At 45.0% G+C, this 13,429-nt stretch overlaps 1 protein-coding gene across 3 annotated transcripts in view; it reads right to left on the bottom strand.

The window, feature by feature from the left end:
* Window positions 1-8,341: 8,341 nt before the first annotated feature.
* Window positions 8,342-13,429, bottom strand: part of LOC115098785 (rho guanine nucleotide exchange factor 4-like) — a 180,170-nt gene continuing 175,082 nt past the window's right edge. Inside the window, exon 11 of one of the 3 annotated variants that reach the window (XM_029615723.1) lies at window positions 8,342-10,925. In XM_029615723.1, the coding sequence (XP_029471583.1) occupies window positions 10,768-10,925 (158 nt within the window). In that variant the 3' untranslated portion in view covers window positions 8,342-10,767. The remainder of the gene's footprint in view (window positions 10,926-13,429) is intronic. The other 2 variants (XM_029615724.1, XM_029615725.1) reach the window with 2 other exon arrangements.

The raw sequence follows: 13,429 nt of genomic DNA, 5'->3' as shown, positions 1-13,429 counted from the left end.
GACTCAGAAGAAATCGTGGGGTTTACCTTTAAACAAGTTCGTTTTAAAGTAGTGGCCTTCGCGGACGACATGTTGGTATTTTTAAACGACCCCATTTTATCCTTGCCTCGCCTCCTCCAACTTCAGGTATTTTTTGGGAGTTTTGCCGGTTTAAAAATTAACACCGACAAGTCCGAGGCGTTAGACGTCCTTGGAACATTACAGTCTTCATGGCCTGGTCCTTTCCCTTTGAAGTGGGTAAAATCCCACCTAAAATTTTTGGGTATATTAGTTTCTGCCAATTTACAGGATTTATACAGTTTGAATGTAACACCCTTAAAAACGAAAACTGCTTCGCAATCTAAAGGCATGGAGTAGTCTACCGCTCTCACTCTCTGGCAAAATATTGTTATTAAAAATGATGGAAATATCACGCTGGTTATATGTATTCAGTATGTTACCGATTTATCTTAAAAAACAGGATATTAAGTTAATACATAAAGCAATGCGTGCCTTTTTCCCCCCCTATGGGGGGGGGGGGGGGAAAGGCATGCATTTCATTAGATACGCTGATGAGACCAAAAAAGGATGGAGGCCTGAATTGCCCAAATTTAGAGGCGTATAATCAGGCTGGCTTACTAAGACATATTAGAGATTGGATTTATGAAACGGAAATTCACTCACCACTGACATTTTATCATCAATGGCTATACCCTTACACGCCTGGTGCTATCTTACATGCAACTGATGACATCCTGTCAGCAGATATCAAAAACAGTGTGATAATTACTCCGTTCCGGCGTATGTGGAAGGCAATATGTTTCAGGCTGGGTCTTTCTCCGCAGTGTACTATGTACTTACCTATAGTGGGCTGTCTGACTTTTGCACCAGGATTACAAAACGCTCTTTTTTCTTCTTGGAATGTTCAAGGACTTAAACATCTCTATCAAGGCGTTCAGATGGCTGTTATGCCCCCCCTATGTCTGCAGTTTTCAGGAACTTCAAGAGCAATTCAACATTCCACCTACGGAATTTTATGGATACCTTCAACTCAAACACTTTTTGTTTGAATGCATCTGCCGATATCCCACCTTTTACAAATCAAGCCAGCTAGGAGATTTTCTAAGGGTCCAGATGGCAAACGCCTCTCCTGCTTGCAGTTCTACCAGGCGCTGTTAAATCTTCATTCCTCGACTTCGATGGATAAAATAGTTTCCAAATGGACTTCGTATACTAGTGTGGATCTAACTGCCACAGACTTACGGGCCTGCTTTCAGCGTATTCCAGAGACAATAGAAAATGTCAGTATTAGGGATAAACAATATAAATTCTTACATCAAGCATTCTACTCTCCATTATGTGCTTTTCAAATGGGGATAACCATGCTTCGGACATGTCTTAGCTGCAATCATTCAACACCTGATTATCTACACGCTTTTTGGAACTGTCCACAAGTTCAACAACTATGGTGTGCATTGCAGAAGTTAACTTATCGAATTTGGCAGATAACGTTACCAATGGAACCTCGACTATGGCTTTTTGGCCTGCGAGATGATGAACAGCTGTTGACGTCGCAGCAGTTTTGATTATTAGACAAGATTATAGTCACTGCCAAGTTAACTATTTTATCACAGTGGACGGTACGTAAAACAACTCTCATGGGAGTTTGGAAGAAGCTGTTCCACAAGCTTTTACATATGGAATACTTGACAGCAAAAAGCAGGTCCGATAAACAATTCATACATATGTCTGGAATCTGGGGCTCGTACATCAGTACTCTTCCCAAAGAAGTCACAGACCTGCTATGTGCGACTTAAAAGTACGGCAAACACGCTGCAATTCCCCGATGAGGTTGTGGACTCCTGATTGCGTTTTCGCTAGGATGGAAGCCAGCACGAATCCCTGACTCAGGGTAACTGAAGATGAACTATATATCTTAGGTGTGATGTTCGGTTTCATATTACCAGATGTTTTTTTTTTTATATATTCATATTCAGGTTCATAGTCATATTCAGATGCATATTCGTCTACATGTTAATATTAATATGTATGCTCTAATACTATGCTGTCCTTGACCTGTTGGTACACTGGTTGCAGTGTTGGTGACCTCTCACTGCACAAGTAGGCTTACCATTTTCTCCCTTTGTAGACCTACTATCAGAAGAGGGGGGGGGGGGGGGGAGGGTGGGATTGCTACCTGGGGAAAGTTAGTTTTGAGATTACTGTTAGGTTCATCGTTAAATATAAAAACCTTAACCACAACACAGTCATTGGTTTAAACGTCTTGTATTTTATTTTATCTTTGAGATGACAAGATTGTCTGCTCCTATATTACCAGTTAAATTTACGTTATTAAGAGCGGGTTGAAGATAGAGGGTGCATATCTTAGCGTGAATTTATATAATTTGTACTTAGTGTTACTTACTTTGTAAGCATGTTTCATGATTTATGATTTATGGATACCAGTTTTGCAGTATTGCAAGGCTGGCAAAAGTATGTACTGTGTGACATGAGACGGAACTCACCGCTGTTATTTGTACTGCATTTACTGGAACATGGTATGTTTAAGTGGTTAATAAACAGAAGTTACAAAAAAAAAATAAATTACACTATAGGGGACTGAGAACTCCTAGCAGTGAAACTTGCCCTCCAGGAATGGCGTCCGTGGTTGGAAGGGGCACAACACAAGTTCACAATATTCTACTGACTACAAGAACCTAGAACATCTAAAGGAGGCTCAATTACTTAATACCAGACAAGCCCGCTGGGCTCTGTTTTTTGAATGCTTCAACTTCGAGCTCCGCTATCGCCCAGCAATTAAAAACCTTCGGGCAGATGCATTCTCTCGCTCCGTAGAGCCGGAGGATACACCCGAGACTCCTAGGCACATCATCGACCCCGCCTGCATATCCATTGCAGTTACCACCACAGTACCAGCCGGAAAGACGGTTGAACCTCGCCATCTCTGTGAGCATATGCTCCGTTGGGCCCACGACTCTAAGCTAGCTGGTCATCCCGGACGAGCCCGGACTCTCAAGATGCTTCAAAGGCACTACTGGTGGCCTACCATGTTAAAGGACTCCCGCGACTATGTGGACTCCTGTCTAGTTTGCGCGCAACAAAAACCTCTGACTGGCCGCCCATGGGGCCTCCTCCAACCTCTTCCGGCGTCCACCGAACCTTGGTCAAGCCTCACTACTGATTTTATCGTAGACCTACCGCCTTCAAAAGGTAATACTGTCATCTGGGTGATCATTGATCGTTTCTCAAAGATGGCCCACTTTGTCCCACTGCCTGGTCTCCCTTCAGCTCCAGAACTAGCTAAACTATTTCTGACCAATATTTTTCGCCTGCATGGACTCCCAAAGGAAATCGTCTCTGACCGAGGCTCTCAATTCGCTGCCAAATATTGGAGATCCGTTTGTAAGAAGTTTAATATTACACTAAACTTAACCTCAGCCTATCATCCGCAAGCTAAAGGCCAAGTTGAGAGGAAGAATCATTCCTTAAAATTATTTCTATGATCATACGTCAAAAACCAACAAGATAATTGGTCTGACCTCCTGGCTTGGGCGGAATTATCTCACAACACTCACGTCACCTCTGCCACGGATGTCTCACCGTTTACGGTAGTCTTTGGCCGCCAACCATACCTACCTCTACTGGTTCCACTCATGGTACCTTCACCTGCAGCTCAGTCTACAGTGCGGACTATGCGCAGACTTTGGAATCAAGTAAAGGAGAGACTAAACCAAGCAGCCGAGTGAGCCAAGCGCTTTACCGATGTCCATCGTCGAGCCACACAACTCTTCCGACCTGGCTAGAAAGTCTGGCTCAGTACAAAGCATATTCGCCTACCATCTCAATGACTAGCCCCCAGATTTATAGGACCCTTTCCAATTCTTCGACGCATTGGTGCAGTCATCTATCAGTTGCAACTCCCTGCCTCTCTAGGAATCCACAACACGTTCCACGTGTTACTGTTGAAACCTTTGGTCTTGTCCTGGCCTTCTCGAAGCCCTCCTTCGCCTACACAACTCGCTGCTGAGCCTGAGAACACCCTACAGGTAAAAGAAGTTTTGGATGTCTGGCACCATAGAGACCAATGGGAGTACCTCCTGTCTTGGGAGGGTTTCGGCCTGGAGGAAAACTCCTGGGAACCCTCTCACCATATCTATGACAAGGCCTTGCTCCAGATCTTCCACAGGGACCATCCAGAGAAGCCTAAGCTAGTAAGGGGGAGGCCTAGAAGGGGGGGGGGGGGGGGGGGGGGGGGGGTACTGTTGTGCCTCCCGGCCGTATGGGTGCCACGACTGGGCCTGCTCACCTGGCATTACCGTCCACTAGCGCAGGCTTGCCTGCTGCCGCGAACTCCCAGCTTCCCCGTCACTCACTGCAGCCTCCCTCAGCAACTCTGGCCCTACAGGCCTCACAGCGGAGCTCCCGTTGGGGCTTCGTGTCAGCGGCCGACCTCTCCATTCTTAAAGGGAGCAGAAATGGAAAGCCCCGGGAGGCGAACGCTGATGACATCATTCAGGCACCATATATAAGATAGGGCTCAAACCCCTGATCCCTGCCTTGGCAATCGGGTCGACACCGTTGGTGTAGTGAGTTTGTCTTCGTGTTCCTGTGTCTCCTGCTCCTGTGTCCTTCTTAGGTAGTACCTTTCCGGACTGACTTCTTGGTACTGACCTCTGCCTGCCTGACCATTCTTCTGCCTGCTGCCAGGAACTGACCTCTGCCTGCCTGACCATTCTTCTGCCTGCTGCCTGGAACTGACCTCTGCCTGTCTGACCATTCTTCTGCCTGCCGCCTGGAACTGACCACTGCCTGCCTGACCATTCTTCTGCCTGCCACCTGGAATCAACCCTCACTTGCCACGACTACGCACAGACTGACTCTGTTATTGACCCCACTTTGGCTGACCTTTCTGGCTTTGACCCTTGCACTTCACTCGGACACTCTCTTCCGGCCCCCAGTGACCATTGGGCCTACACACTTGGATAACAATCGCGGCTTCCACGTGGCTAGACCTGCAGGTGCTGCCTGTCTCATCCGGAGGACCTCTCTGAACCTCCCGAGGTCTCCGGAGCTTCTGGTCCTGGTCTAGTTCCCTCACTCTGCATCAGCCGCGCAACCTTGCTCGTGGTGGGCACACCTCTCCGATACCTCTCCAGGAGACCACCGGAGGCCCACCTAAGTCCAGGCGGTCCAGGTACCCAAGGGCTCAACCTGCGGAAACCCCGGACTGTTATTGGTGAAGCTCCAGCTAGCCTCTGTCTCTTTGTGTGCTCTGCCTCCTGGTGGCAGGCGCTCTCTGGGTCTGACAAGAGGGCTGTACCAATCTTGCATCAGGCCAAGGGTCCAGCTCCAGTGCAACACAGGAAGATGTGGAAAACAGGAGGAGGGATGTATTGAAGTTTGAGGAATGGTCTATTGATTGGCAGCTAAGATTTAACACTTAAAAATGCAGAGTAATGTATTTAGGCTGCAAAAGCTCAAGGGAAAAGTACAGTATTGGAGATTAAATTCTAAGCACAAAAGCAGAGTAGGATCTGGTGGTGATTGTATCTAATGATATTAAAGTAGCCAAACAGGTTGATAAAATGGCAGGAAAAGCCAGAAAGATGCTTTGCTGCATAGGGAGAGGAATGGTCAGCAGGAATATGGAGATGATATTGCCACTGTATAGGTCCCAGGTCAGACCTCATTTGGAATATTGTGTACAATTCTGGAAACTGAACTTTCAAAAGAATATAAACTGGTTGGAGTCAGTCCAGAGGGAGGCTACTAAAATGATCAGTGGTCTTTGTTCTAAAGCATATGGTGATAGATTTAAAGATCTAAACATGTCTTTTTAAAGACTCTCTTAGAAACCTACGTTCAACAAATACTGGGCTTCTCTTAACATCTTCACCAAGAATGATACACCATCAATTTACAAGGGAACGTGCTTTTTCCATTGCAGGACCAGCTTTATGGAATACGTTACCCACAGAAATAAGACTTGAAGAAGCTACTAAAACTTTCAAGAAAAATTAAAAACTTGGCTTTTCAATAAAGCATTTACAATGTCTTAAGATCAATCATCCCTCTATCACTTTCAATTATACCTTCCCCTTTACTCCCCTTTTTCCCATCCCCCTTCCTTCTATTTTATCGATCACTACACTCTTTCCCATCCCTCTCTTGTTTCTCCCTCTTCTCAACCCCCAATCTTTCATTGATTTTTAACATATTTGATAATTATATTTTGTAATACATATCCCATTTTTTTCCCATTTGTTATATTTATTACATTGTATCCATTTTTTAGTTAAAATTGTTATATGTAAACCGACGTGATGGCATTGCTGAATATCGGTATATAAAAGCAAATAAAATAAATAAATAATGTATACCCTGGAGGAAAGGTGAGATAGGGGAGATATGATGGAGAAATTTAAATATCTCAAATGTTTCCATGCTCAGGAGGTGAGCCTATTTCAACGGAAAGGAAGCTCTGGAATGAGGGTGAAAGGGGATAAGGTTCAGAAGCAATCTTAGTTAATATTACAGAGAGTGTAGCAGATGCATAGACGAGGTGGAGACAAAAACAGTATGGGGCGGATTTTCATACTCCGCGAATAGGCCTACTTTTGTTTGCACTCCAAGCGCAAACAAAAGTACGCTGGATTTTAGTAGATACGCGCGGAGCCGCGCGTATCTGCTAAAAACCTGGATCGGCGCGCGCAAGGCTATCGATTTTGTATAGCCGGCGCGCGCCAAGCCGCGCAGCCTACCCCTGTTCCCTCCGAGGCCGCTCCAAAATCGGAGCGGCCTCGGAGGGAACTTCCTTTTGCCCTCCCCTCACCTTCCCCTCCCTTCCCCTACCTAACCCACCCACCCGGCCCTGTCTAAGCCCCCCCCCTTACCTTTGTCGGGGGGGGGCTTAGACAGGGCCTCCTGCGCGCCGGGACGCGACCTGGGGGCGGGTCCGGAGGGCGCGGCCACGCCCCCGGGCCGCCCCGGGCCGTAGCCACGCCCCCGGGCCCGCCCCCGACACGCCCCGAAAACGCCGCACGGTTCGGGCCCGCCCCCGACACGCCCCCTCCGAAAACCCCGGGACTTACGCGAGTCCCGGGGCTCTGCGTGCGCCGGTAGGCCTATGTAAAATAGGCTTACCGGCGCACAGGGCCCTGCTCGCCTAAATCCGCCCGGTTTTGGGCGGATTTAGGCGAGCAGGGCTCTGAAAATCCGCCCCTATGTGAATTCAATAAAGCATGGGAAAATACATGGGATCTGTATTCTGTATTGCAATTGTAAACTGATGTAAAGGTTAACACCGAACATCGGTATATAAAACTGAATAAATAAATAAATAAAATAAATCTCTGATGGGAATTGGAAGGATAGATAAATTGGAAGGAAGGGCAGACTAGATGGACCATATGGTCTTTTTCTGCCATCATATTTCTATGTATGAATTATGTATTTCCATATTGGATAACAGATTTAATGTTTCATTTCAGGGTCCTTTCTTCTATCTCTCAGAGACCCTTCTCTAGCTAAGTCTCCTGATATGTTTCAGTTAGATTTAAGATTTCTAAGTCACATTTACCAGTTTGTCAGTGCCTTTTGTTGGAAAGGCACTGAAACTGATACAGTGCAAGAGTGACTTCTGTTCATAATACTTCAGAAATAGGAAATTATGATTTGTTTGAAGGAGCAACATTAGAAGAAATGGAACCTGATATCCTGGAGAAAAAGCACTGGGTTATTCTCTGTATCCATATCCTAGAAGAGCACCATTGGCTGAAAAATAATTACATCGATTCTCTAGGGGATAGATGTAATATTCATTACCTTGAGAAGCAGCACCGAAGAAAAGCTTAGAAACATTTCTGGGCAAGCAATCAGGCCGATTCAGCACAGTTGGCTAAGCGCACCGTTTGGCTGCGCATTTTTGATGCGCGTCTATTACCCCTTATCTCAGAAATTAACACTTGCCCAAAGGCGTTAACTTAATATCATAGTGATATTAAGTCGTAGGCCCCAAAAATTAAAAAAAAAAAAACTTCAAGAAAAAATAAAATAAAATCTGCCCACCAGTCGGCGGGTTTGAAAACAGACGCTCAATTTTACCGGTGTCCGTTTTCCGAACTCGTGGCTGTCAGCGGGCTCGAAAACCGATGCCGGTAAAATTAAGCATCGGTTGTTGGACCCACTGACAGCCGCCGCTTCTGCTAATAAGGAGGTGCTAGTGACGCAATAGTGACCCTAGTGCCTCCTTATTAGCATGGGCCCTAATTTAAATAGAAAATCACGCACCCAGGAGAGATACCTCGGCTTGCGTCGGGAGAGTGGGTGCTGGCCTTGGAGCACCGGCTCTCCTGCAGGTTTTATTGCATTGGCCTGAATATTAAGTCAGTGAGATGTTGTCCACGCTCTGGAGAGCAATGCTGGTATCGAGACCAAGGGATCTCACGCTCTGCGGCAGGTGTATTGCTGTTGAATTCCTCAAGTTTCATGGTTTCTATATCTTAAACTACTGTAAGGCAACTACTTCATTACTAACCAAGGTTTAACAGGACTTCTGTCCATAAAAACACACAAAACCAGACGCAGGGTTAACGACATCTGCCAGGACAAAGTACAAACATTTCCAAAAAAGTTACTGTTATTGACAATAAATAAACATATTATAAAGGACAACAAATCCATACATTAGCCAAGAAAATTAACAAGATGATAACAACCAAGAGCAAACATCTAGATATGATTGTTAGAACAAAATAATTATTTAGGCACATTTCTTTCTCTAGTTTATATACTGAAAAATAGGAGTATGCTTGGACTGTAGGATTCAGTGGTTTGCTCGTGCTTGCACATGATTGGCATCACGGCAGATGTTCTGGTTCCTTGGCACTGCCAAGTGAGAGGAACAGGAACGGTCACTCTTAGTTGATGGGATTCAAGGACACAGTTAGACAGGAAAAACCCTGCATTAGTCCATCAGGCTCTTGGCCTTAATGACATACATAGTGTGTAGCAGCAAAAAACAAAGAGCTGTGGTTCTGAGCATGCTCAGTCACCACCATGCCAGTCCCAGCTCTTTAATGTATTGTCCAGTCAGCCGCCTTAGCCAATGTCAAGTCGTTATGTTGGAAATGATGTGTCCATGCTCATCTGGGGAAAAAGTTCCATGTGCAAGTAACAAAATCCACACTTGTGACTCTAATCTTAGTACAAAGATTTAACAGGTTGTTTAATGATTCCTCTTTGATAGTAAGTTGTGTGGGGTATACATGACTTCCTTCTTATTGCAAACTTCTAGTAGTTTACTGAGTGAGGTCTAACAATGCAAAGTTCAAATGAAATGCTGTTAACCACTGACTCTCTCTCTAATTTTATCTGATGACTTTCCTGGTGTAAAGTTGAGACTGGGTTTATGGCTTATTGTTAGTTTCTGGTACAGTGTTTAATAAAACTGTTGTCTGTAAAGTTCTATCTAAGTATTTGTGATTCCAGCTTCAATATAAAGAGCTGTGACTATTTCCTGCCCTTTTTTAATTCCAGCCAAGTATGTGTAATTCTTGTCTTAGTGTTAAAGGTTCGGTGGGAGATATCTATGGCTCTCTGTGTGAGATTCTAAGTTAGGGATATGTGTGGCTCCTGTCTCACTGCAAGAATCCATTTGGTGGTATCTGTAATTCCAATGTAAGGGATGTTTAAGGCTCTTGCATCAGCATGAGTCAGGTTTGGGGCATCTGTGGCTCCCGATTCTCCCTAAAGCTCGGGATCGGGGTGTTTAAGGCTCCTGGGTTGGGAGATTCCCTGTAGCTCCTGTTTCAGTGTGAGAGGTACTGGTTGGGGTGTCTATGGCTCCTGTCCCAATGTGATTCAGGTTGGGCTTGATTGTGGCCCCCTGTCTCAATATGTAAGCCTCAAGCTGACGCTGTCTTCCTACCTCAGGGTGAGGCTTGAACTGAGGTGTCTGTGGTACTTGTCTCAGTTTAGCTGTGGCTTAGGTTTGTTTTTTGTCCAGTTCTTATGGTACAAGCATGTCTGATTTATATCAAAACAGCACAATTCCTATTGCACACCAGTGAAAAAAGTCACCCTTGGTATACCAACATGAGGACAAATTATTTTTTGTGTGTGTGCGCCACTTCTGATGAACTATACTAAAATAGGGGCCTATGTAAAGAAAATGAAAGAAAAGACTTGGGACATCTAGCCAAAAGTCTCTATACATGCTACTCCTAGCATACCAAAACAAGTTGCATACTTTTGTGTGTGCCACGCCTGGCTGTCAACTTAAGAATCATGCCTCTGTGTGTGCTCTTGGTGTTACATAATAGAGTGCCACTCCTGGTACCAACATATAAGGGAAGTGCAACTCCACACCACCACTGGTGTACTGTGAGCAATGCTTGTGTTCTACTCCCAGTGTACCATCATGAGCATGCCCAAGCATTTCTCTCCCTGTATACCAACGTGAAAAGATCACCCTGCATACTACTCAAGAGCACATCAATGGGAGGAGACTGCCTGTGCATTCTGCTCCCAATGTACCAATGAGAGGAGCATGCCTTTTTGCGACATTTCCATTACACTAATGTGAGGGAAATAGCCATGCACATTTCTCTCAGCATATCAACAAGAGGAGTGTGCTCCTATGCTGCTGCCAGCATACAAAAGAGTTAACAGGCTCGGTCTCAATGTCCTTAGATGATAAAGTGCTTAAAGGTCTAGGCACAAAGACCCCAATTGCCGTTCTCTCTCTTCTTTTCTCTGCCATGCTCTTCACTTCTTGAAGGGTGTGAGGCGGCTGATGTTCTGCCAGAAGTTGGATGGCTTGCGCTTGGGTTCAGCCAACACAAAAACCTGCTGTTGAGGGAGGTTTGCGGACAGTGTCGGGTGTTTTTGTCGCATCAGAAAGTCATAGTATGACCTGTTGACAGCTGTAAAAACAATCCAGGCAACAAGATGAGAATTTGAGTTCTGTATGTCCAAAGCAGCCTTTGAATGACTTCTAGGGAGGGAGAGTGGAATATTGCAGTGTTCTCTGTATAACTCCATGTTAAGAGATTTAGGGGGCAGTTTTCAAACTGTTTGCTTTAGTGCAACGATGGTGACTAATTTGACCTGCTGATTTTGCCACAGCAATAAAGTATCCATGAAGTTTTGCACCTGCTTTTGCTACATAAACATTTTTCATGGCTAATAGCACACATTCATTGAAAATACAATCTAAGCATATTGTTTTCCAATCCTTCCCAAAATATTCCCCTCCCCTAAATGCTATGGGGCAGAATTTATAAAACTACGCGCGCATGTACTTTTATTCGCGCACCAGGCGCAAACAAAAGTACGCGGGATTTCAATAGATACGTGCGTAGCCGCACATATCTGTTAAAATCCGGGGTCGGCGCGCACAAGGCTGCCGAAAATCGGCAGACTGTGCGCGCCGAACTGAGCAGCCTGCCTCCGTTCCCTCCGAACGCCTGCCTCCCGAGGCAGGCGTAACTTGCATGCGCCGGGCCGGCCATGCCCCCGGAACGCCCCGATGACGCACCGGCCGCGACACGCCCGACACGCCCCCGATGATGCGCCGGCCGCAACATGCCCCCCCCCAGGAAAGCCCCGGGCCTTATGTGCTTCCCGGGGCTTTGCGTGTGCCGGCAGCCTATGCAAGATTGGCATATTGGGGCAGATTTTAAAAGGGTTACACTAATAAGCTATGTGCGTAATCCTTAAAAAAAACCCTTGCGCGTGCCGAGCCTATTTTGCATACGCTCGGTGTCGCGCTCAAGCCCCAGGACGCGCGTAAGTCCTGGGGCTTTGCTAGGGGGGCGTGTCGGGGGGCGTTCCGGGGCCCTGATGCCGGCCCGGGGGTGTGGCCGAGCATCAGGCCATGCCCCCGGGCCGGGTCAGATGATGGCGTGCCAGCGGGCCACCAGCGCGCGCGAGTTACACCTGAGGACACAGCAGCTTTGGTAAAAACAAACAGAAGATAGCAGCGAAAAAGAAAAGGAGGAGGGATGTTGGGGAGGTACCCGTAATGGAGAAGGTTTTCATGGGTAATGATTCAGATGGACTGAATCAAATCACTGTGAACCTAGAGGATGTGGTAGGCCTGATTGACAAACTATAGAGTAGTAAATCACCTGGACCGGATGGTACACCATTTGAAATTTTACTTTTAAAAAAGTACTTTTTTGCTTTATCAATTTCCTTATTATAGCGTCTTAAAGTGCAATAATAATCATTTTTTGTCTGAGCATTTTTATTAAGTCTCCACCTTCGTTCTTTACATCTGACAAGCAATTTAAGAGTGTGCAAAGCTTCTAATATGAAACCTAATATCAAGTAACTACAATGTGTTGCTTTTCCCCATGCGCATCACTTTGTACTTGTCTTCATTAAATTTCATCTGCCATTTGGATGCCCAGTCTTCCAGTGTCGCAAAGTCCTCTTGCAATTTATCACAATCTGCTTCTGTTAACAACTTGGAATAATTTTGTGTTTGAAATTTTGATCACCTTACTAGTTCATTTCTGGATCATTTATAAATATAATTTTAAAAAAACATTGGTTTTAGTAATGATCCCTGATGCACTCCACTGTTTACCGTTCTCCACTGAGAAAAATGACCATTTCCTATCTTTTAACCAATTTGCAATCTATAATAGGTCATTACCTCTTACCCCATGACTTATAAATTATCTTAGGAGTCTCTCATGGGGGACTTTGACAAATGCCGTCTGAAAATCCAAATACACAATGTTCACTGGCTCACCTTTATCCACATATTTGTTATCCCTTTCAAAAAAATGTAGTGGGTTGGTGAGTCAAGATTTCCCTTGTGCAAATCCATGCTGGCTGTTTCCCATTAAACTATGTCTTTCTACATGTTCTATGGTTTTGATTTTTAAAATAGTTTCCATGATTTTTCCTGGCTCTGAAGTCATTCTCTCTGGTCTATAGTTTCCTTTATCACCCCTGGAGCCCTTTTTAAAAATCAGTGTTACATTGGCCACTCTCCAATGTTTAGGTACAATGAACGATTTTAATAATAGGTTTCAAATTACTAGTAATAGATCTGCAATTTCATTTTTGAGTTCTTTCAGAATTCTGGGGTGTTTACCATCTGGTCCATATGCTACTTTTTAGTTTATTAATCTGCTCTCTTAAATCTTCCAGGTTTACCAAGATTTATTTCGGTTCTTCTGAATTTTCACTATTGAATACTGTTTTAGGCATGCATATCTCCCCAACATCCTAATTAGTAAACAATTCATTTAGTCTTTCCATGACTTATGCTCCCTAAGCATCCCTTTAACCCCTCAATCGTCTAAGGGTTCAAATGACTCCATCACAGGCTTCCTGGTTCAGATATATTTTAAAAGTTTTTATTATAATTTTTTTTGCCTCTACAGCCAACTTTTCACATTCTCTCTTAGCC

The sequence above is a fragment of the Rhinatrema bivittatum genome, chromosome 9, assembly GCF_901001135.1.
Source record: "Rhinatrema bivittatum chromosome 9, aRhiBiv1.1, whole genome shotgun sequence".
Taxonomy (NCBI): domain Eukaryota; kingdom Metazoa; phylum Chordata; class Amphibia; order Gymnophiona; family Rhinatrematidae; genus Rhinatrema; species Rhinatrema bivittatum.
Note: the sequence above shows the minus strand (reverse complement) of the source record. Positions and strands in the feature narration are given on the sequence as shown.